We start from the raw sequence: 23,478 nt of genomic DNA, 5'->3' as shown, positions 1-23,478 counted from the left end.
ATGGAAGGAGGAGGATGTGTTGGCTCCAGATAAGTCACTTAACATTTTGCAATTGCCAGTGCTCTCATTCAGCAAGGTAGTGCTGGAGAGGTAGAATCCTACCAGGCTCACCATGAAAATCAGTGGCACATTCCACAATCCAATACTTTTAACTCTCCATTTAACAGTAACATTACACTGTCTGGCCTCCAATGGGAGGCAATTTACTCTTTAGCAATTTGAAGCCAACCTCCACTTAAACCCTATACACGATCCATATTTCAAACAGCCGAGTGTACCATTGTACAGCTTAGTTTTCCATTCAAATTGGGGATTTCCAAAACCCCAGCAACAGAATCAAGCCTGCACACCTTAGGCACGAGGATATTTGCAATTCACCTGGCATTAAACCTTTCCTTCAAATTGATAATCCAAACATATCCATCCCGAAGCCAAGACCCAAATCCTATTTCCTGTGGATGAGGCAATTCATCAAGCAATTAGACCAAATGGCACTGCTTCATGTGAAGAATCCACTGCCTTTTAATAATCTTGCACCACATGATTAAACCAAGTCCATGGACTAAAGTTTAGATTAAAAAGACCCACATACAAAAACCTTCCATCTCTGAGCAAAACACATCTCTGGACAGAGTTAAAAGTCATTAATAAAGTAGGGCAAGAACAGATTTCAACCACCATACCAAATTTTCAACATCCAAGCCTTTCTCTGAATACTTGATTCAAGAAAAATGCAAACGAGGGTGCTCCAATTTCCCCCCACTAACCACAAGTTTCTTCTGGTCTCTTTCTCCAATGCTGCCTCCCTCCTTGAAAAATTAGCAACCCAGGTTAGTGTTTTGCACACCTTCTTCCCTAGAGTTAGCAGCGGAAAGCAGCAAAGATTCAATAATTGTCCCAACACCTTCACAAAGATTAAAATTACAGTAGCAATCATAAATCTTACATGGTACAGTGATGAAGTGAGACTACCTTGGCCTTTTCATGGTATAAATCTGATTAATAGCATCTTATGAATTGCTTACAACCCTTCATTTTAGTATTCTTGTGAAATGACAATCAGCAGCATCTGCTCCAAGAAGAATTACCTCTGTAACTGGGCAAACGGCAATCAAAATGGCAACCATACACTGACAAACAAGGTCACTTAACAGATGTTTTTACAGTGGAATACAATCTCAAAATATTTAGTCACCTCTTTGCACCATTTGATGATCTCTTAATTAGCCTGCATGGTTCCCACGTTTTGTATTGTTTTCTAAAAGTCTTTGAGTAAACCTGGGAGATCTTTGGTGACTGGATTTCTTCCTGTATCCATGCAGGACTTTTAAAAGCAGTAGCAAATAACTGAAGTCCATGGGCTAGGAGGGCTGGGCTTGTAATTTGAAACCCCAAGCAAAAAGTCTCTTCCTAGGACTTCTACACACACCATATTAAAACTACAGATCAAACAACAGAGAACAAAAGTGGCACAAGGCAGGCAGGTTACTCCCCTCGCGTTCTTGATGTTTTAAAAAATTCAATTTCTCAGGATGTTGGTGACATTGACAAGGCCAGCATTGATTACTCATCCCTAATCACCCTCAAGGACGAGGTGACAAACCATTTTCTTGAATCCCTGAAGACTTTGTGATGTTACGATAAACTGACGAGCTTGCTAGGCCATTTCAGAATCCACCACTTTGCTACAGGTCTGGAGTCAAATTGAGCAAGGCCCCTGAAGGACATCAGCCAATCAGTTGGAATTTTATAACAAAATCAGTAGTTTTGTGGTCATAGTTCCACAGCTGCCAGGGTGGGATTTGAATCCCCACTGCTGGACTTCAAACATTACAACATGTAGCAATTCAATAGACCTGCAGTTTTCCTCCTTAAATCTAAAGTATAAAGATAATTCAGAAAATAAAAAGAATAAAGTTTGAGCTTCAACATTTAACACTTTGATAGAACAAGAAAATTCTGCATGTATAGAGTACATGGTAATTCCACTAAAAGTTTCAAAACTAACAAGCGCCATGTTATTGGAACCTATGCCTAGAATTAGTCTCAACGCCTTGACAATGTTATTTAGTTTTGCCTTCCACTTTTCCCCACTCTCCATTCCTGGAAGTTATGGATACTAAAGCATTGTCCCACTAGTGTTTTAAATCCTTTGGTACAAGTGCCCATTCCACAGTGAATTTAGGCAAGCTACTCAGTTTGAAGACCTGTACTCCCTCAACACCCACCCAGAGCTACACACAACATCATGAACTAGAGTAAGAACCCTGGCACCCAGAATCATTTCTCTTTCCTTTTTAAGATGCAATTAGCAGACCCAGAAACAAACCTGGGACCAATTGTTTCACATGGACTAGAAGGTACTTTTAGTCACTTTCTGGATGAGGGGGCATTGGTTGGGTTAAGGCATGTTCTGAAAATTAGAACCAGGCTTTACAGTTGTGAAAGCATTTCTACATGTAGAAGGCTGAAGACATAGAACCCAGTACCACAAATAGCAATTGATGTCAAGTTAACTGTTAACCTTGGATCTGAAATGGTTAGATTTTTGTTAGCCAAAAAAGAGAGAGATATGGCAGTGTGGGGAATTAGGTCACAATCAGCCACACCCTCACTGACTGACAAAATACGCTCATTGGATTGCTCAGTCTGCTTTCATTCTATATTCAGCCATTGCTATCTGGGGAATACCCAAATCAAAAGGACCAGAAAACTTCTCACATTTTACTGCTACATTTTGACAACACTGCTTGTAGAGAAGTCCGTAGAAACCTAAACTGGCCTCAGCTCCTGATAAGTTTCCGGCAACTCCCATTTTTAATATCAGATTTCAGTGAACTATCCCATGGTGAAATAATCTATCAGGATGTATAAATAATGGTCAGGATATTGGCACCTTTACAGCCATTCCCCCAAAGGATTAATACTGTTGGTGGAAAAGTAGGGAAGGAAGCCCTCAAGGGGAGGTGTGATCAAATTCAGATCATCATCATCAGGGACCGACTTAACAAGCAGCAATTCCTTTGAAAGGTGAAAGAATGGCCCAAACCACAGTCAGATTACCACGTGGTTACTCAATACCAATATCTGCTCGATCAGTAAAGATATGAACAACCAATAAGAAATAACCAACATCAACACTCTATCATCACTATATCTAATCAGTTTGTAAATGATTCCCGGGCTTTTGCACTCGTGACCACAGCTAGCTGTGCATTTCAGTAAAGTTATCCTTTGCATGCAGAACTTCACAAGAACAAAGTTTGCCTTTCATTAGCTTAGAACTGATTCACTTGCTTAACATCAGAAATCTCAAGTATACATATACCCCACCTTACATGTTGCTGTGGGTAACCACAGTTAAATCCTTTCCAATCCAGAAAGCCCTTTTCTTCTCAGCTTGCACCCTCTGATATTAGTGGTCAGCCTTGTTAATCTCCAAACCTTCAAAGTCTCTCTTTTAGTGCACTTATTTACACTGCTAAGACCTTAAATTATTAAAGCTCATTTTGATGTGATACCTTCATTGACAGCGACTTATCTAGACTGAACCCAGATAAAGCACCAGGTGCTGACACAAGGCCTGGAGAATAACTGCACCAGATGCAGACAGTGGTGCAACATTGTACTTGCCAGCAGAGTAATGGAAAACAACATGTACAGTATAGATTAGACATCAGATTCAACATCAACAGTACATCATGTACTTTCAGGCCCATAAATAATGTTTTGCTTTTTGTGACCAAGTGGTTCCTTTTCACAAGCGATGCTGGAAACACAGTGTTCCTACTGGAGGCTCTTGCAATTAAAGAGTTTGGGGAAGGGCAGCAGACACAAATAGACAGTGGATTTAGCACAAATGTATTTTCCACCAAACATAACCGCAAGTGGCTAAGAAATAAGCTTGCACTTTGGACTTGCTTGTTACTACCTAACCAGGAAACAAGAACAAACATTTGTGGAAATCAGAATATTCCTCTACATTTGGGAAACCATCCATTATCATCCATCCCTCCCCAAAGACCCTACAGGAGGTGATTTTATTTTGTGTCCATTACTAATGGATACCCATCTAAGGATTTTCCACAGTTGTCATCTACTGTCAACAAGTTTAGCAGAATTGGAGCAGGGAAGCCAATCACCCTTCATGCTAAACAAAAATATAATTTTCATCTTGAGAACTTTCTGCATCCCAATGACTGGTCTGACGATTCTCCTCCTCCCACCAACCATCAGCCTCACTTTGACCTGCAGTTTGGAGCTCCAATCAAATTTCTGATCTCTTAATCCCATTTACTATCATATCAAGGACATCCCTGCTTTCAGTTTTCAAACTAAGAATTACTCAGGTGGTCCTCAAGGCTCCAGTACAAGTTGAAAAATCCTCCAAAAATAGATGCCTCCCCATATATTAGCCAACATCAAACAAACCCATTATTCTGTGCATTGGTATTCATGGGATTGCAGTGTGCAAAGATGCACCATCTTTAGACGGTATGTTCAAACTAAGACTTGCAAGATGCTTTGGCGTTCTGTCCGGCCATCTTCAAGTATTCCAAGCCATCCTTTCTCCAGACGAGCTTGCCCAAATGAAGGAATGTCAATTCACATCCACTGAAAATGGCTGGAGCCCAAACCAATTCTACTCTGGTGGTTAACACCCCAATGGACCAGGTTCAACCAAAGAATCCAGGTGCTAACCCATTTCACCTCCCATCCTCATTAGCAATGTCTACAGTTGTAATGCACTTGTTACTTAAAAACTAATTGAGCGGGCAAGAGGTAAACAGTCCCACAATGCAGTCTTTCAATTCAACTGGGTTTTGAGTTTGTGCAATGGAAATAATCAAGGACCAGACTCCCAAGAGTGGCGGTACACGTTCAATTGCCAAAGTATCTTAAACCACAATAATGTTCTTTTAGTAATTACTCAAATTACAAAGTGAGCCATCCAATCATTTTGACAGTAGAGAGGGACTTTTGATCAGATCAATAAACCAAATGTCAACTTGGAAAGTAAAAGTTCATGCAAATAGGCTGGCTACCCATCTTAATGAGTAGATTTGGTTAACGTGGGCTATATTTACACATTTCAAACGAGCGAAAATTCAAATTGAAGTAGGCTTCAGTGCGGATTTTATAATGTCAAGAGCTGGATGAGAAAGCAGAATATGAATATCTATTCACTTTTCCCCAACCCAAATGTATGACCTCATGTTCCCCAAGGGAAGCAGCTCATGCATGAACACAATCTCATGGGCTAAATTAGCCCCCTGATACCCCTCTAATGCAACCTCTCTATATTGAATACTCAACTACAGGAAAATAATTACAGCTAAATGCAGCCTTATCCTCAATCTCAACTCAACACATTAACAGAGCCTAAAGCGGCTACTGATCAACAATCAAGTCCACCCTAACCCAATGAGACTGGGACGTAATTAACACACCACTGCTCTAACGGAGACCAGCTGACTCATGAATCTGGCCGGGGTCCTGGGCCAGAGAATTGCCTCATCTATGCAACAATAAACAACAGGAAATAAGAACAGGAGTAAGCTGCAAAGTCCTTCAAGCCTCCGTCATTCAACATTATGGTAGCTTCAAGATCACCTTCCTATCCAATCCCTTGAATCCCAGATCCAATCACCCAAAAGTGTACCTCAGTCTTATTTATACTTGGCATTCAAATTCAATTTTCACCAATAGAAACAGAAATACCCCCAAATACCTACTTGGAAATTAGTTTATTTTTTGCCAGCAATAAATGACAACCACATCAAATTCATATTTTTAATTCCTTTCACTTTAAGAATGGTGCACAAGGCTTTTAAAAGTGTTCACAGGTTGCTGACTAATCCCATTTTTCTTGGTTTATGCTGGTCAGTGTTGATGGAAACAGGGCAGAAGACAAAAAAAAAATTTTGTAATTACACAAAAGAAAATGAATTACAGCAAAGCCTAAACTGATCTATATTTGCATTTAATTGTGCTTCATAGAGACCAAAAGTCATGGACCTTCTTAACTGAAGTTATTTTAAGAAATGGAAATCTCCAAACACCACTAAAGGACCAAAAAACCCTCAAACTGAACCAAGCACAAAAACTGAAAGTTTTTAAGCCCTATTACACTCATAGCTCTCCATGGTAGAGAATTCCTAAACTATTCTGGAGAAGAAAGTCCTCATCTCACTTTTAAATGACCGACACTAACTGACCCCATGGCCGCTTGCTCTTCAGTGATATTCCAGGAATCGCATGTTTACTGTAAAGGACACATGAATGGCAGACTACACTCCAAGGGCTAGATGGCGTACTCCTTATGTGTTCTTGGTCACAAGACACAACCCCAGTCCATCTATTGCTCAAATCCTTAATCATGCTTCAAAAGAGATCAACGATCATTCTTCTAAACTTCAGAGCTTAGGTACAACCTGCTCAACAGCTCCAAAGAAATGACAGATCTCTGTCCCAGAAATCAATCTACTGAAACTCCATGGCACCACCTCCAAGTCAACCATGCCTGTAGTTTGTGGTAACTGGAGCCCTACACTGCTCTCTCAAGTAAACAAGGCACCGGTTTTACTCCATAATTAATTATCCTGTAACAATATCAACATAAATTAACATTGATATCTCTGAAGATGCAATTTTGCACATTTTACAAACAATAGGCTCTTTGTACAGAATAGCTATAAATAACCTTGTGTAGTTGTACAAGTATTGCTCATTGACAAACATTAAAGTGGGAGTCAGTTCTCCTTCAAAGCCATGTTACTTCATGTTTGGGGAATGAACAAAACATTAAAGGCTAATTGAAGTTTTAGGATTTATTACCTACTTACACACATTCAAAACGACAATAAAACTTGCTCAGCTCTCCTTTTTGCTACAGTTAGTTAATCAGTAATGAAACTGTAGTAAAAGAACAAGCTCAAGCTTGAACTTCTCTTTGCAATAGTCCCATAGGAATGCTCTTCCATGAAGTTTAGATGATCTTTTGCTATGCTTGCCATGGGTTTGCTGGTCACCAAGCTTTGGAGCCATGTACCAGTCAAGACATTTAAGGCTCTTTTTAAAAAAAATAATATACCAGGGTATTAATGAAGCAGAGAAATAAAGGACTGCCCATGCTGGAATATCTAGATTAAAAACATGATGCTGGAGGAACTCAGCAGGCCAGGACCCATGGAGAAAAGCAGGAGGTCAACGTTTCAGGTCAGGACCCTTCTTCAGTACTGAAGATAGGAAAAAGGGAAGCCCAATATATAGGAGTGAAAAGCAGAGCAGCCATAGGTGGACAAGAGGGGAGGTGGGGTGGGCACAAGGTGGTGATGGGCAGATACAGGTAAGAGATAGTGATAGGCAGGTGTGGGAGAGGAGGGGAGAGCAGATCCAGCAGGGGATGGGTCAAAAGGCAAGGAGGAAAAGAGGGTAGGAAAAAGAGGCTAGGAAAGGGAAAAGAGGTGTGTGTGTCTGTCTGTGTGTATTCAATGTTCATGCCATTAGGCTGCAAGATTCCAAGACGTAAAATGAGGTACTGTTCCTCCAGTTTGCTCTTGGACTTCTCCTGGCAACAGTACACTCAGGAGGTGCCATCTTTCAAATTGAGGCTTTAAACCAAGGTCCTATATGCTTTCTATAGTGGACATAAAAGATCCCATGACATTTCAAAAAGAACTGGAGATGGAGGTTTTAATCCATGCCCTAGTCAATATTTACTTTTTAATTAATACTTCAAAAATAAGTCAGGTTATCATATCACCATCATGTCTGTGGGAACTTGCTGTGCACAAATTACTTGGCATGTTGTCACTGTTACCTTGTAGGAGACAATTTTACAAGAAAGTGCCTTATGGCATCCAGGTGTTTTGAAATGTCCAAAAGAGAGACTAGGAAGGTATTATACAAACACTTCTTTCTTTGGTCAAGGTACTGTAGTGTCCTTGCATTACAGTAAAGCCCAGTCATCGACAAAATGCCTTGGGTTGATGGTTAGCGGTGGTTAATATCAGGCACCAGGTTCAAGAAACACACATTTAAAAAATTTACTGACAAAACGTTGACAGTTGAATCAGATGGATGTTATCGACTTTCAGCTGTAAAGAAACAATGTTGTGCTGTGTTATGTTGCAAGAAGACATTAAGAACAGGTGGAGAATGTACAGCTCAGACACACCCAAGTGTTGTGATTGGGTTTATACCCCAAAGGAGCATCTTCCCACTGCAACTACCTCACCACAGCTTGCCGTGACATCGAGGTACAGCACAGAAACAGAGCCTTCAGTCCATCAAGTCCACACTGACCATCTGCTACCATTTTACACTCATCCTACAATAATCTTTTAATTTCCCCCACATGCACTTCAACTCCCAAGATTCTACCACTCACCTACACACTCGGAACAATTAGCAGCAGCCAATTAGCCCACCAACCTTCACATCTTTGGGATGTTGGAGGAAACTGGAGCCCCTGGAGGAAATCCACAGAGTCACAGGGAGAATGTGCAAACTTCAAATAGACAGCACCCAAAGTCAGGTCTCTGGTGTTGTGAGGCAGCAGGTCTACTAGTTGCACCACTTTCTGTCACTTTTTTTTAAAAAAAAAACTTAACTAGCTCCTTTCAGCAATGTGCACAAAAGTTGTGTCAGCCTCTTCCTATGTGATGAAACATGGTAAAAACAAAAATAAATTTTTGATGATAAACATTTCAGGTCTATGACTATACCATTTGTTCTGATGGAAAGTTAGTAACCTGAAATATTAACCATGTTCTTCTCTGTCACTCTCTCTGCAGATGCTGCCTGACTTGCTGGGTATTTCCAGCATTTTCTGTTTTTATTCCAGATTTCCACCATCAGCACCATTTTATTTTCTCTCCCCCCCTTCTGGCAGTTTTCCCCAAAAGGATTTATTCATCAGAGCATGGGCTTCATAGAAGCTTATCCTAACAAGCTCTGCAAACAATGAGCCTCAACAAAATATCATCTCTGGTCTCTCAGGTATTCTCTGAAGGTAGATGCTATGCACTTGCTCACCAGTGCGGTGAGTAAACTGCCTCTCACAAGCTGCTTGCTATGGTGACAGTTTTTCTGGTGATGAAAAGCAGTCACCACTTTGCATTTGCCAGATTTGAAGCACACATGGTCCCTTCCCCACATTGACAGAGAATTATAGGTTTAATGCCCAATCCATCCAGCAAAATGAGATCCAGAAAGATTGTGAATGCTCTCCAAGTTACTCATCTTCCAGAACTGATCATAGCACCTGCAGTCCTGGTCAGAACAGTCCTGCCAGTCTCTTACCTTCATCTCTTTAGTTTCTCCTCCACTGCCTGTTACTTGAAAACCACACCCACCTGTTCTAATTAATTCCATCAATCCTGCTTGGAAACTTTGAGTGAAGCAAAACCCTATGATCCAAGAGTTAAAAACTAGCATTGGATAAATTGCCACCCCATCATCTCAGAAGTTCTGAGTGTAACTAGCTTTATAACAGAAACTAAATGCTGGAAATACTCAGCCGGTCAGGACACATCTGTGGGAAGAGAAACAGAGTCAATGTTTCAGTCAGAACTGAACAGAAGACAAATGAAGTTTGTAAAGCTACAGAGAGGGAGGAAGCAGATCTCTGATAATAGTAACCATGGGAATAAGTTGTCTGTAAGGTTATCTGGTCAGCAAATGAATGGGAGCAGTTAAAGGTCTGTGGTCTCCTGTACTGTCAGAGTGAAGCCCAATGCAAGCTTGAGGAACAGCACCTCATTTTCCATCTGGGCACACTGCAGCCTTCTGAATCAATATTGAATTCTGCAACAGTTTGTATCTCTCATTCATCTGTAATATTAGCTCAGCTTGTTTTCTCCCCCCACTTTTCTCTGGGATTAGAGGACATGCCCAGCCTGACCTGCCTTCCTGGGCTTGTCCTCCTTGCTCTGCATTTCACATCCCACACATTTTTTTATCTAGGTTTCACTCCCAACTGCTCCCTTTCACTCATTAACCAGATAAGGTTTCTTTTTACAATTTATCTCAACAAGTTCCTTAGTTTCATCCTACCAGAGACACCCATCTCCCCCACCCTCTGCAGCTTTACAAACTTCTTCAGTCTCCTTTTCAGTTCTGAAGGATCTCTGGCCTGAAACGTCGATTCTGCTTCTCTCTCCGCAGACGCATACTGACCTGCTGAGTATTTCCTGCATTTTCTATTTTTGTTTTAGATTTCCAGCATCTGCAGATTTTGTTTTGATTATCACAGCTTTATAACTGAATCGTCTGTTCAAGAAGTCCCACTTCCAGCTGAACTGGATATTTTTTGCGCTCTGCAATCCTTCAGTCTCTTGTTCTAATACAGTGGGAGCTCAGTTAAGTTGGTAGGATTCTTGGCTTGATCAAGAGGTTACAACCTTGCTTGATTCTATAATTGGAATACACAATTTCAGCTGATGCTTAAATGCTGCCCTCTTGGGTATCTACCCGATGATGGGGCTTGAAGCCAAAGCTCAGCACACCTGAGATCCAAGAGCAGCGACTATTCCCTTGCAGCAATGTTATTTGGAGGATTGTGCTGTGCAAGCATGGTTGAAGCATTTGCTTACATGACTGCACTTGAAGCAGCACCTTGGGGTGGCTGAGAAACATGGCACAGCTCCATACCAAGTGCAAGCCTTCCTCATTTATGCTCACATTTTCTCATAGTACGAGGCCATGCAGCCCATTGAGTCTATACCAGCTCCTAAAGTAATCCCATTTCCTGCAATCTTTTCTCTCACACATGCCCATCAGCTCCCAACCTGCCTCTCCTCCACATCAGTGGCCAATTAACCTACCAACCAGCACACCCAAGAGACGTGGGAGGAAACTGGAGCACCAGGGGAAAATCCATGGGGTCATAGGCAGAATGTGAAAACTTCACGCGGACAGCACTGGAGGTCAGGATCGAACATGGGTCACTGGAGAAGCAACAGCACATAGCTTTTCTTATTCAACAAATGGTACAAGCTGTGGGTGTATTCAAAAACAACTTCACATGAAATGTGATATTCCAGCTGAAGCTGAACCCTATCCCCTGGGATCTGAACCAAAAAACTCTGCTCAACTTGTTTCATTTATGATAGCCATCAGTGCATGGAGACTTAAAGCCACTTGATAAGTCACACTTAAATACAGTTCACAAAGGAGAGGTTATATTCTCAGTACACAGTGTCTGGCTAAAGCAACAAGTAGATACAGTGAAAGCTTTCAAATTTTGTTTTCTAATTTCTATCTCCGTGATCTACTGGCTCCTGTCTATTCATTGCAATTCTCATTCTACTTTGATTTTTAAATATGTCCCCAATGAACCAGAATAAAGTGGAGACAAAATAGTGAAACACAATGAGAGCGCTTTTTCTTTAGTAGATCTGGTAATCATAAACTTGGTGATCAGAAGGTTGGAATCTCAATTTAGGTTGAGTAGCTGCCCTCAGCTAAGATGACGACGGTGGCCAATAGCAATGCCGCAGCTGGGCTTAAAGTTCCAGCGATAAGAAGCTGCAGAGTAGTTCCCCTCTCAACTCTTTTCTATTGAAGCTTGCTGATTCCTCAATTACTGTGACTGTACTCAAGTGTTAGACTCAAGGAAATAAAGGGGTTATCATTGGATTGAAGTATCCAAGGCTTAGGTTGTCAATCCAACCAAGTCATCTCCACAATGTCTCCATTGCCTGGCATCCTGCAGTTGTCCTGCACTTAAAATAATGGTTATAAGACATTCAAAGAATTATGCTTCAACAGTCACCATGATGAAAACAAACATCCCTCTAAACCTTTTCTATCCATGTACTTACCCAAATGTCTTTTCAATGTTGTTATTGTACCTGCCTCGACTACTTCCTCCGGCAGCTGGTTCCATATACACAACACTGTCTGCATAAAGTTGCCCCTCAGGTTCCTTTTAAATCTTTCCCTTCTCACCTTAAATCTATGTCCTCTAGCAAAGAAAAAAATTGAAAAGTTATCCAAGGGCAGATGTCAACCTCAAATTTACTGAAAGAATCAGTTTCATCAAAAATCCCAATATATTAATCAAAACAGAACTGTGCGTATGCAAATTCTCCTCCAGCTTAGTCCCTCCAGTATTCAGGCCAGATATCGAGTTCCTGAAGCATTCGGTAAACTGAGACAGGAGCAGCAATAAATTCTCCTGTAGAATTTTCTCAATAGATCTGACCCTTTAGCACAGTCAAGATAATCAAAGAAGAATTACTCTTTAGATCCCAAGAATTTATAGATTTACCACCACCAAGCTGGTATGTAAAACAACTTCTGAATACAATCAATTGTTGGTCAAGATACAATATTTAAGTTTTAAAAGGACTCACTTATGCCAAAAGTCCAGGGGGAAAAAGCAGCTGCTTCTCTAATGTACAAGAACATTCTTTGAATATTTTGGCAGTCTAGTGATCAAATGGCAGTAAAGCACTTTTGGGATGCCCAGATTCCGGGTACTGTACAGTCTCTGCAGTTCCACTGGCATGGCAGTGAGAGGTCAAGATGCTTATGCTACAAGCCAAAGCTGAACTGCCCCAAACAGGTACACCTGCCAGTACCCAGAGCAGGAAGCAAAATTTGGCAGGGCCAGCTGGCAGTCTGCCAATAACAGCTTCACTATTTCAGTCAGCGTTTCCATCTGTAGACCGAGCAGACCTACCACTTTTGTGCTGAAGGACAGTTGGAAGGCCAATGTTCTCATCTAGTACGAGCAATACAAAAATGTACACGTTGGAAAAAGTAGATTGGAGATCAGACAGCACCCTCCACCTTCCCCTTTCCAAGCACTACATGCTCATAAATAGATTTAATCAGAGTAGGTGTACACGTTGGAAAAAGTAGATTGGAGATCAGACAGCACCCTCCACCTTCCCCTTTCCAAGCACTACATGCTCATAAATAGATTTAATCAGAGTAGATTGCAGTAGAAATCATTTCCAGATAAAATCATGCCAGATGCAAAAACTGGACCTGGCACTTCCACATTAGTGTGTCTGGCTTTACATTATTAGGGTTATATTATATTAGTGAGCCAGTATCTTTCTCCCTAGGGTTGAAATGTCTAATACTAGAGGGCATGCGTTTAAGGTGAGAGGGGGCAAGTTCAAAGGAGATGTGTAGGGCATGTTCTCTTAAACAGAGTGGTGGGTGCCTGGAATGCACTGCCAGTGGAGGCACATATGATAGAGGCATTTAAGAGGCTCTTAGATGGGCACATGAATGTGCAGAGAATGGAGGATACGGACATTGTGCAGGCAGAAAGGATTAGAGTAGTCAGACATGTATTTATTTATTTAATTAGTTTGACAGATCAGTGGGGTGAAGGGCCTGTTCCTGTGCTGTACTGCCCCATGTTCTATGTCATTTTCTACCAAATGTTGTCATTATTCAAGCAACGTCATTTTCCACCTACACAGGAAGCTGCAGTCTACGACCATTGTGAAACAAGGGATACACAGCATTGATTTATTGCTTTCCTCGCTAGTTAAAATGGAAGACACTAATACTAATACTGGGAGGTCTGACTCGGCAGCTTCAGAATCAGGTACCAGGACAGTGGCGGAAAACATCACCAGCATCCTCCATATGATGCTTTCTGGCGACATCAATGCCAAACAGTTGCAGAGACGCCATTTGTTGCATACTATAGTCTAGCAAGTGCAGACAGTACCTGCTGCTGAAGAACAGCAAGAAGATCTGGAGCCCAAGTTCTTTGGGGTAGAGTTTGAAGAGCTGGAGGAAGAAAGCAGCTACCAGGGGATGTCTCTGCTCAGTATCCAGACTCAGCTCCCAGCTGAGCAAAAGCAGCAGCTACTGGCCACATGGGATCTCAGGGACCAACAGAAAGAATATTTACATAAAAAAAGGGCTACAAAACTAAATTCCCCAATGCATGCCTTTCCATATGACAAACAGCAAGAGTGAGTATGAACAATCAGCCAGAAGATCCAGAGAAGATGCAACATCTTACATTCTGTGATTCAGGTCCATCTGCAATGAATACAACACAAAAATACAAGAACCCCTGCTCCAATTATCTCAACGGATTGCTGCATTACATCGGAATTTCCTAATGTGCAGCAGCTCACTTCAAGAACTCAGACCTTTACATAAAATGTGTTTTTTCTTGAGGATCTGCAACCTGCAAGTGGTTTGTAGATCATCATGACGTATCCGGGGAAATGTTAAACATATTCCAGCATTTATGCATTGTGTAGGGATTCCAACTCCAGCAGATAATTGTAGCCATCTCATACACTCATGGTGGGCTGAATGAGTCTCTTAAATTCCCCAATACAAAAGATCTTCCATTTTACATGCATCTCATTGACCAGGCCTTGCATGTGATTTTGAACAGTTGTAGGAGCAGTCCCCCTTTTCCTTGCAGTTTTCCGTCTTCCATGGCAGTTGAAGTGGGTGCAGCTAACCGTGTTGCTGTCATGTGTTGTGGCCTACTCTGGACACCAAACTGCAAAGTGTGAGAGCTGTGTGAAATTGAGCAAGGCAAATAAACATCAGGGAACTAAAGGGTTTTGGGGAACTGGCACAAGCCAGAGGCAGATCAGCCAGAACAACACTGAATGGCAGGGCAGGCTTTAGGGGCCAGGTTGCCTAACGCTGCTCCTATTTTCCCCAGCGCGTTCACATCAGGAATTATACAGGCCATATTTTAGCTGGGTTCTGGTTGTAAACCATCCATTTTAAAATGGATGCTGGTAATTTCATGATTTTTTTTGTGTTTGCAAGGGACCTAATGTACTGTTAACACCAAATTCAGCCATGGTTTAAAATGCCAACAAAATGGAAGCAATCCAATACCTAGGCAAGTTTCCAAATACAAAATATTGCTGATGCTGGAAATCCAATACAAAAATAGACAATGCTGGAAATGCACAGTAGGTCAAGCACCATCTGTGATGGAGAAGAGTAGAGCCAATGCTTCATGGAAGCAACTTGTCATTCGGGAAATGGGACACACTTGGGGGGGGGGGGGGGCATGTTGGTGGTGAAGGGAAGTTATATTGCAAAGAAGATTGGATGGGCAGAGAGAACAAATGATGTGTGATGGGATGGGAACCAGCAGAGACTGACTGCCACAAGTGGTGGTGGTGCCCGTTATGAGGGTGGTGAAGACCTACAAATAATAAAAACAATGTTTAGACGACGTGAATGAAATTTGAACCCTCGCATCTCTCTATGAATTCGAGAGGATAAGCTCCTCTTCTGCTGCCTTTGCGTCTATTGCTTTGTCTGGGATTCAAGTGGGATTTCAGATCACCAGCATTTTACATTTTATTCCTGGCAAGTTACATTTGTTTTGGTAGATTATCTGAACCACATTCAGCCCCACCCTAGATGGATATCCCAGATTAAAAAGCTTTCCTTCTCATATCCTGAGGCACGCATCTCATGCTGCAGTGCAGCTCCATATGTACCCCGTCACCTGTGCAAAACTGGTCACCTCCCTGCTGAGAACAAGACATTTCCATGACTGTGGACTACATCATAGCTTGCTCCAATCCACCCATCTGCACATTGTGGTGACCAAATACTGAACCCTGATAGTTGCTGTATAAAGCCACTTGCCTTGCCAAAGTCCATGAATGCATCAGTTATTCAGCTCCTGCTTCAAATGCAGAGGAGATCGGACTTTCCAGTCTACCCGAAACCCACCCGGGGCTTTCCTGCTCTGATGACGCTGCCACATTTTATTGATACAATGCTGGCACAGACAGAACCAAGTCCTGCCCAAAGACCTGTGAAGCCTGAAAACAATTCATACTTTGATTTCAAATCAATGACACAGCTCACATCAGGCCCACATGTACAGTGCCATGGGCAATCGATGGGAGGTCTCTGTGCCCAAAGTGAGGAAGCTGTACCAGAACCACTCTGGATTGCAGATTCCCAATGAAACACGAGGTAAAATGTGGCGAGAACCAATTGAGCTTTGCTGTCCTTTTTTGGGAGTTAAACGTACATCCATTTTTTTCCAGCAGTAAATACCAATCTCAGAATTTTGAGAACCCTGAAGCTGAGAACATTAGTCCAAACAGAAAAAAACACTGGTGTCGTCCGAAGTTTATTAAGCCAGAAATGCCTGATGCTGACAACTGAGTACTTAAATTTTCATTCCCGATGGTTGAATCTTCAAGTAGGATAAATATTCACAAAGAACAAAGGGGGTGAGTGAACAGGGAGGGAATTCAACATATATCCTGGTAGTTATTATTTTCAATCCAAACAAGTGCTTTCAAGACCCATTTCTACAATTTCACCAATACATGCTCAGGTGTGACAGTAACAAGATAGCCAATTTGAGGTGTCTGTCACTCGCTTAGTATGGGAACAGGCAACTGACATTCTCCGAGCCGATCTAAATCGGACAGGAAATGACAACTGCATAGAACTCCCAAAGCTCCCATTTGTACACAAGCGCAGCAATTCAGGTTCTGAAGGACATTCATGGCTGAATTGCTAAATTAGCACTTTTACCACAAACCATCCAGAGGGCACTTAAAGCTAGATGGCCACAGGATGGTTTTGTTTAACAAAAGGGAAAGCCCACTTTAAACTGCAGGCTTTGAGCAATAGGGTGACAAGAAAGTGAACCAACCTTAAAAATGAATGTCAGGAAAAGTAGCTGGTGCACAAATGGAACTTATACCACTGCATTTCACACAATGAACGCCAAAAATATTCTCTTCTCGGACAGCAGTAATTCATGCCACAGATCAACCAAACAGATTATGTTATACACTGAGACATCACCCAAGGGAGCATGGATAGTGAGTGGCAAGTTGGTTCTGCCATACAAGGAATTCCAGTCAAAATTCTCCTCTTCACCCAATGTCAACTAGCATATGTAGGAATCGCTTGATAAAGGTCAGTGATCCTTGGTCGATTTTCCTTTCTGTGCCTCTCCTTGCACGAGGTACTGAAATGATACATTTTGGCTCTCCTATAAATATTGTAACCAAATTAAAATTACTTGGGAATTAAATAAACTCTGTCATTCTACTGATCGCCAAGAGCTTAAATTTGCTTAAAATTAAAATGAACTGTGCAATTTTTAAAAACAGCCTTTGGACATCTGCAAATCTAGAACCCTGGGGTGGAGTTGAAGGTCAAAAGGCAAACACGTCACCTTCCCCCACTGAGCTTCAACCACCAAATACACGATCTCACTCTCTGCCTATTGCATTGCTTCACAATGCAGTGAAGGGAAAAATGTAAAGCTATTAAAGAAGCCTTCTTATTGATTGGAGAAAAATTCAGATCCTTATGGTTCATCACATCTCTAAACCACCAACCTGAGCCACATAGAATTTTCTTTTCCATGCAGAAAAGTGACGCTAAGTGAACACAAGCCATTTTTGTTCCAAAACTCATGCAAATCTGCATCTTTTCTGGGCCAGTTCTGCAACAGGACTCTAAACCCAAAACTGGCAAAGAATATTAACCCTATACCATTTACACAAGACTGTGATACGAAACAACTGTAAATTCACTTTTTGGTAAGCCTAACACAGTCTTGGGTCAGGATGTGAAAGCAGTTCCAACAGCATAGTTGCCTGGATTATCAGAGGTCACGCAACAGATGTTGCCAGTATCCATGGCATGCATGCAGTCAAGCCGTTTTTAATTGCCATGGTAAACTCCTCCATTTCATCTGGGAGATTAGAGGTTTGACTCTCAGTTTATGTTGAGAAATCCAATTTCAGGCAGGAGGGAAACAAAAGTGCTTTATTTGACCTCAGCATCCTGTACAGAATTGGCTAAATATCTCATTTATTGCCATTAAATAGCCTGTGAGTAACATGCCATCTGATGTTAGAATAAAAATTGACAACAGAACTCAGATGAATAGGGCGCAGAGAAATTGTAATTACAAGTGACATCACACTCGTGGAATGATGTCAAAGCAAAAGGCTCACCAATGGCCAAGGAAAGGACTTCCCCCTAAAACCATCCAGGTAGCACTTGTTGAATTGGGCATCTACTATGTCCATCAGGGTCTCTGTACTGTTGAGCACAGGTTTTGACAGATGCTACAAAATTTAGTTACTGGCCTGAGAACAGAGGCAGGAAGAAACATTGGACATTTTAAAGAAACATTGTCATGACTAAGTTGGCCTGTCCATTTACAGCTGAATATGGGATTGAACCACATTTAACAAAATGGTTCCAGGCTCAATCACTGATCTAGGCACAATCAGCTGACTTCAACCACAGCACGAGGGATGAAATCAGCATGTCAATCATGCAAGGGACAAGAACCAAAGACAGCCGAGATTCCCAAACCTACTGGCTCCCTCCAATGAGGCTGCAGATACAGGTACGAGCTGCAAATGGTTCTTCGACTTTAGATAAGTTTCCCTCTCTGAGATGAATAGCTAACTGACATTCACCATCAATATGCCCTCCTAGTGCAAAGGAAAGTCAATCAGCAGAGCAGCTGAAAGACAATTACTATCTGTGGAATTGCAACAAAGTCAGCAATAGGTTTTCCAAGTATATCATCTCAGAGCCAAACTGTTCCAAGTGTTCTGTGGAAAGATGCCAAGTCCAGTGGTGATGTGGTGGTGGTGGTAGGACTTGATGTGTGGTTGGGGACAGGAAGAGGAAAGAGTTGCGAGATTCACTGTCACGACCATACCCAAGTCAAACTGCAGCTCTTAAAGACCACTTAATAAACTACAAGGATTGTGAAACGTTCCACAGCAATAAAAAAAAAAAGCAGCTTTAAAAGCACCACCACTGCTAAAGGAAATTGTTACAAATAATAACCAACCTTTCTGGCAGTGTGAACTACACAAAACAGTGGTCTTAGATTCATTGCCCATTCTCTGATGAATACCTACTCAGGAAGCTACTACTGTCTGTCCCTGTGCCAGATGGGAAATATATCAGCCAATCTTCCAACTCCATATAATCGCACATCCCTGGTGAAAGATGCCTAGGGTTGGGCAAGATAAAATAGCCTTGACTACCATCAAATAAACCATGCATAATCAATATCTAGGCTTAGACACAGGAAGGACCTATGGGCAAGGCATTAAGGCTCAGATTAGCACCTCAATCATAACCCAGTACCTCCAGGAAGTAAAGATGTGCAGAAGGAAATGAAATTAGATGAACAGGTCAAAAGAACATTTATGCATCATCCCAACACAAGGTTATCTGCTCGCTCTTCCATCCATTCCTACACAGCCATCCTGACTGAACACAGGAAAAAAGACCACAGTGAACAGACTCCAGCATTCTATACTTCCTCCTTCCCAATACACTAGCTTCACTACGAAATATTTAAGATGCAGTGGACTAGAGTTAGGTTTTAAAACCAGCATTTGACATTACAGGCTTCAATTATAAATCTTCAATATTGCAGACAAAATGGACACTGGATGTGCTGATCTAAGGATAGGTTAAAGGTCACGTGAAGGAGGAGGCAACTCTCTTACGGTTACCCTGAAAATCCTAAAGCGACCATAAAAACTTCTCCCCAATTAAAAGAAAAGGCAATTGTGGTCGATACAAAAATCTCACCTCCATCTTTGATTTCCCAAATTAACTATTTGGCTGCAAAACGTATATACCTTGCTTCAACTATGCCAGTAATACCGCTGGGACAACGTGAAAATTTTTTTAAAAGCATATTTAACAACAACGATCAGAAACAAAAGATGTCAAAGTCTGTTACGGATCTAAACGAGCATAATTCCAAACCTTACAAAAAGATGGATGCACATTTCTCTTTTAAGCTACAGATGGGATCTAGCAGTTAAATAATCGAGAGCATTTTGATGTACAAATCAGACATGAAATAAAGCGCTCGGGTTGAAGAGAACTGAATGTCAAGACTTGGAGGGAAAAAAAGACGGGGGACTGATTGGTAACGCTCTGCAAACGGCAACGAGGGTACTCCAGCACAGCGAAGAACCGGTCAGTTTCTCATCAATATTTTCGGTCCGACAAGACGGGGGGAAAAAAGTGAAATTAACTGGGTGAAACTGCAACGTGCGCACCGCCACAACTCACTTACCGACTGTCTAGCTTGCGGATACATCGCCCCCTTCTCCTCCTGGCAACGTAGATCTCCCCCAATTTTTGTTTTAAGAAAATGAAATACCCTCCCTTGGAAATCCAACCAACAACAAAAAGAAAATTGCTACGTATATGCGTTCAGTCTGCAGGGTAAAACAAAGCCAGATAGACTGTTTCCGCCGACACTTCCCGCACGTTTTCCTTTTTTGTGTGTGTGTACAAGTGAGTTCAAACCGCGGAAGGGTTTATTTGTTATCTCTCATAATGCAGTCACGATACATTGTACAGCTTCGGCTTTTCAAGAGGCGACGTTGGTGGGAGCTGGATTTAGGAGCGAAACATCTCTGCGCATTGCTCAATGCGTGTCCCTTTGTTCCTTGCTTCCTTCCTTCTGGTTTTCCTCCTTCCCACTAGGTTTTTTTTCCCTCTGGAGGTTGGAGGGGGGAAGAAATTGCCCTTCCTTTACCCCGCCGTTCCCTCAGTCGGGATACAACGTTGCCGAATGCAACAGCACAGCGACACTGTAACAGACTGAAGCAGGGCGAGCGGAACGTCGGAGCGGCGCCCCCCACAAGGCGACGTAATGAATGGAAACCCGGCCACGTGATGCGGAAGTGAGCCCGCTACCCAGGGCCATTTTTAATCATTGTCAAGAAAAAAATGTTTTTGTTTATATATAATTTTTTTTAAAAAACGTGTTAATCCAACAAAACATGGGGGTCTTGCATTTTCAACCACCCTCCCCACCCCAGGCATAGAATTATGTTCATTCTCTATCAATCTCTGTGCAGAGATTCCTTATTCAGCCTTTCAAAGGGATTTGGGGGGCGATTAGAATTGTTATATTTTACAGTTAGTATTTTTGCGCAGTGTTAGAATCTCGGGTAGAATATAAATCCATGTAAAATCGTATGCAGGTTTCAGTGTTATTGTTTTAAATGATGGATAGCCCAAAGAGAAAGGTTAGAAGCCTATTATCTCACCAAATAGGGTGATAGTTAACTTTTTTGGGGGTTCATATGAAGGGTCTCAACCCGAAATGTCGGTTGTTCATTTCCCTCCACAGATGCTGCCTGACCTGCTGAGTTCCTCCAGCAGTTAGTTCTGTTTTGCTCCAGATCCCAGCATCTGCAGTTTCTTGCATCACAACTTTTTTGAGGGGTTGGGGTTGGGGAGATGGTGTGAATGGGATCAGTTTCATCTCCAACGTCCCGCTAAAAACACGCACAAGTTTAATCACAGTTTGTGCAAATGTTCCTTGCCTTTCGAGTCATAGAGTCGGACAGCACAGAAACAGGCCCTTCGGCCCAACCTCTCCATGCTGACCAAGATGCCCACCTAAGCTCGTTCCATTTTCTCACATTTGACCCATATCCCTTTAAACCTTTCCTATCCATGTACCTGTCCAAATGTCTCTTAAATCTTGTTATTGTCCCTGCTTCAACCACTTCCTCTTACAACTCAGTCCATATATGTACAAACCTTGTGTGAAAAAGATGCCCTCAGGTTCCTATTACATCTTTTTCCTCTCACCTTAAACCTATGCCCTCTAGTTCTTGATTCCCCAACCATGGGAAAAAGACCCGAATTATACCCCTGAGGATTTTATACACCTCTATAAGATCACCCCTCAGTCTCCCACGCTCAAGACCAAATGTGATTGGAAAAGACGATGTAAACAAATATTATTGAGTCCTTTAGGAGTGGCACTGTGGATTCTTCGCCTAAATTTGAGGAAGTTTGGAGTCCATTCATTCAATATTTTCATATGATATAGATCCCTTTTCAATAATCTTTGAACTTAGAGGAGCGGAGTTGATGACATAATAATGCTCTTTGTTTATCGAGAAATGTCAGTCCAGTTTTGTTTACTTCTGAAATGTATTTTTAGTTTGTTTCATTTTATTACTATAATTTTTTTCAATTTGGGTTTTTTTATATAATAAGTCTTTTTCTTTCTTGTTTTGATTTTTTTTGTATTATATTCGTTTACTAAGAAACTGTGGGGCTTAGAATATATCTTTTTTTATTCTTTATGACCATATATGTCATGATTGTCCTCCTGATCTCTTTGTATCACGTGTATAATTACCGATGTTATATGTATTATTCTGTATTAATTTGAAAATTAATAAAAAGATTGAAAAAGAAATATTAATGAGTCCACAGGCTCTGAAATCTCAGGCTGTCTAACAAGGCAAAAACTATTCCCCTGTCCAAGAACCTTCTAAATGCTGTTGATGTACCTGCCTCAACCACTTCCTGTGGCAGCTCATTCCACATACAGACCACTCTCTAGGTGAAAAAGTTGCCCCTCAGGTTCCAATCAAATTTCTCCCCTCTCACCTTAAACCTATGCCCTCTAGTTCTTGATTCGCCAACCCTGGGAAAAAGACTGTGCCCATTCACCCTATCTATGCCCACCATAATTTTATGCACCTCTATAAGATCACCACTCATTCTCCTGTGCTCCAATGGAAAAAGTCCCAACCTGCTCAATCTCTCTCCATAACTCAGTCCTTCAGGTCCTGGCAATATCGTCATAAATCTCCTCTGAACTCTTTCCAGCTTAATGGCATCTTTCCTATAGCAGCGTGACCGAAACTGAACACAATATTCCAAATGCAGCCTCACAGACATATTGTACAACTGCAGCATAACATCCCAACTTCTATACTCAGTGCGCTGACAGATGAAGACCAGTGTACCAAAAGCCTTCTTCACCACCCTGTCTACCTGTGACGCCACTTTCAGGGAAATTGGTGAACAGAGTTCCAGATTTTCACAGCTGTTTGTGTGAAAAACTAATTTCATTGCTAAATGGGTTAGGTATAGTTGTAAGAGAAAGCACTCTTGTTTTGAATAGATTCACCATTGAAATAGTTTCTTTGCATCTACCCTATCAGATCCCTTTGTATTCAAATACCTCAGTGAGTTCACAGCTCAACGTTCTGAACTAAGAAATAACAACTTAAGAAAGCAGCTTTAACATAGCAAAAAGTCCCAAGGTTTTTTACAGGATCATTAGTAAACAAATGTTGACAATGAGTCGATAATAAAGCAGATGACAAGGGATCAGTCAAAGCAGAGAGAAAGATTGGTGGTGAAGATTGGGGAAATAATTCCTGCCAGCTGAAGGCTTGGGAGCAGTTATAGGGGGCTATGTGGGAGGGAAGGGTTAGATAGATCTTAGAGCGGAATAAAATGTCAGCACAACATTGTGGGCCAAAGGGCCTGTACTGTGCTGTAGTGTTCTATGTTCTATATTTCAAAGATGGTCAGGAGGCCAGAACTGGATAAGTGTGGATACACGAGAGTGTTACAGGGCTGGAGATTTCTGATGTAGGGAGGCAGGAGGCCATGGAGGAGTTTAAAAACAAGAATGAGAAATTTAAACTT

General features: G+C 41.6%; 1 protein-coding gene across 1 annotated transcript in view; it reads right to left on the bottom strand.

The window, feature by feature from the left end:
• The window catches only part of LOC127582501 (TLE family member 5-like), a 106,769-nt gene extending 86,090 nt beyond the window's left edge, over positions 1-20,679 (bottom strand). Inside the window, 1 exon segment of the mRNA XM_052037810.1 lies at positions 20,078-20,679. Coding sequence (XP_051893770.1) covers positions 20,078-20,101 — 24 coding nt within the window. The 5' untranslated portion in view covers positions 20,102-20,679.
• Between the last annotated feature and the right edge of the window lie 2,799 nt (positions 20,680-23,478).

Source organism: Pristis pectinata, chromosome 24 (assembly GCF_009764475.1).
Source record: "Pristis pectinata isolate sPriPec2 chromosome 24, sPriPec2.1.pri, whole genome shotgun sequence".
NCBI classification, from domain to species: domain Eukaryota; kingdom Metazoa; phylum Chordata; class Chondrichthyes; order Rhinopristiformes; family Pristidae; genus Pristis; species Pristis pectinata.
This window is presented reverse-complemented; position numbering and strand designations above follow the sequence as displayed.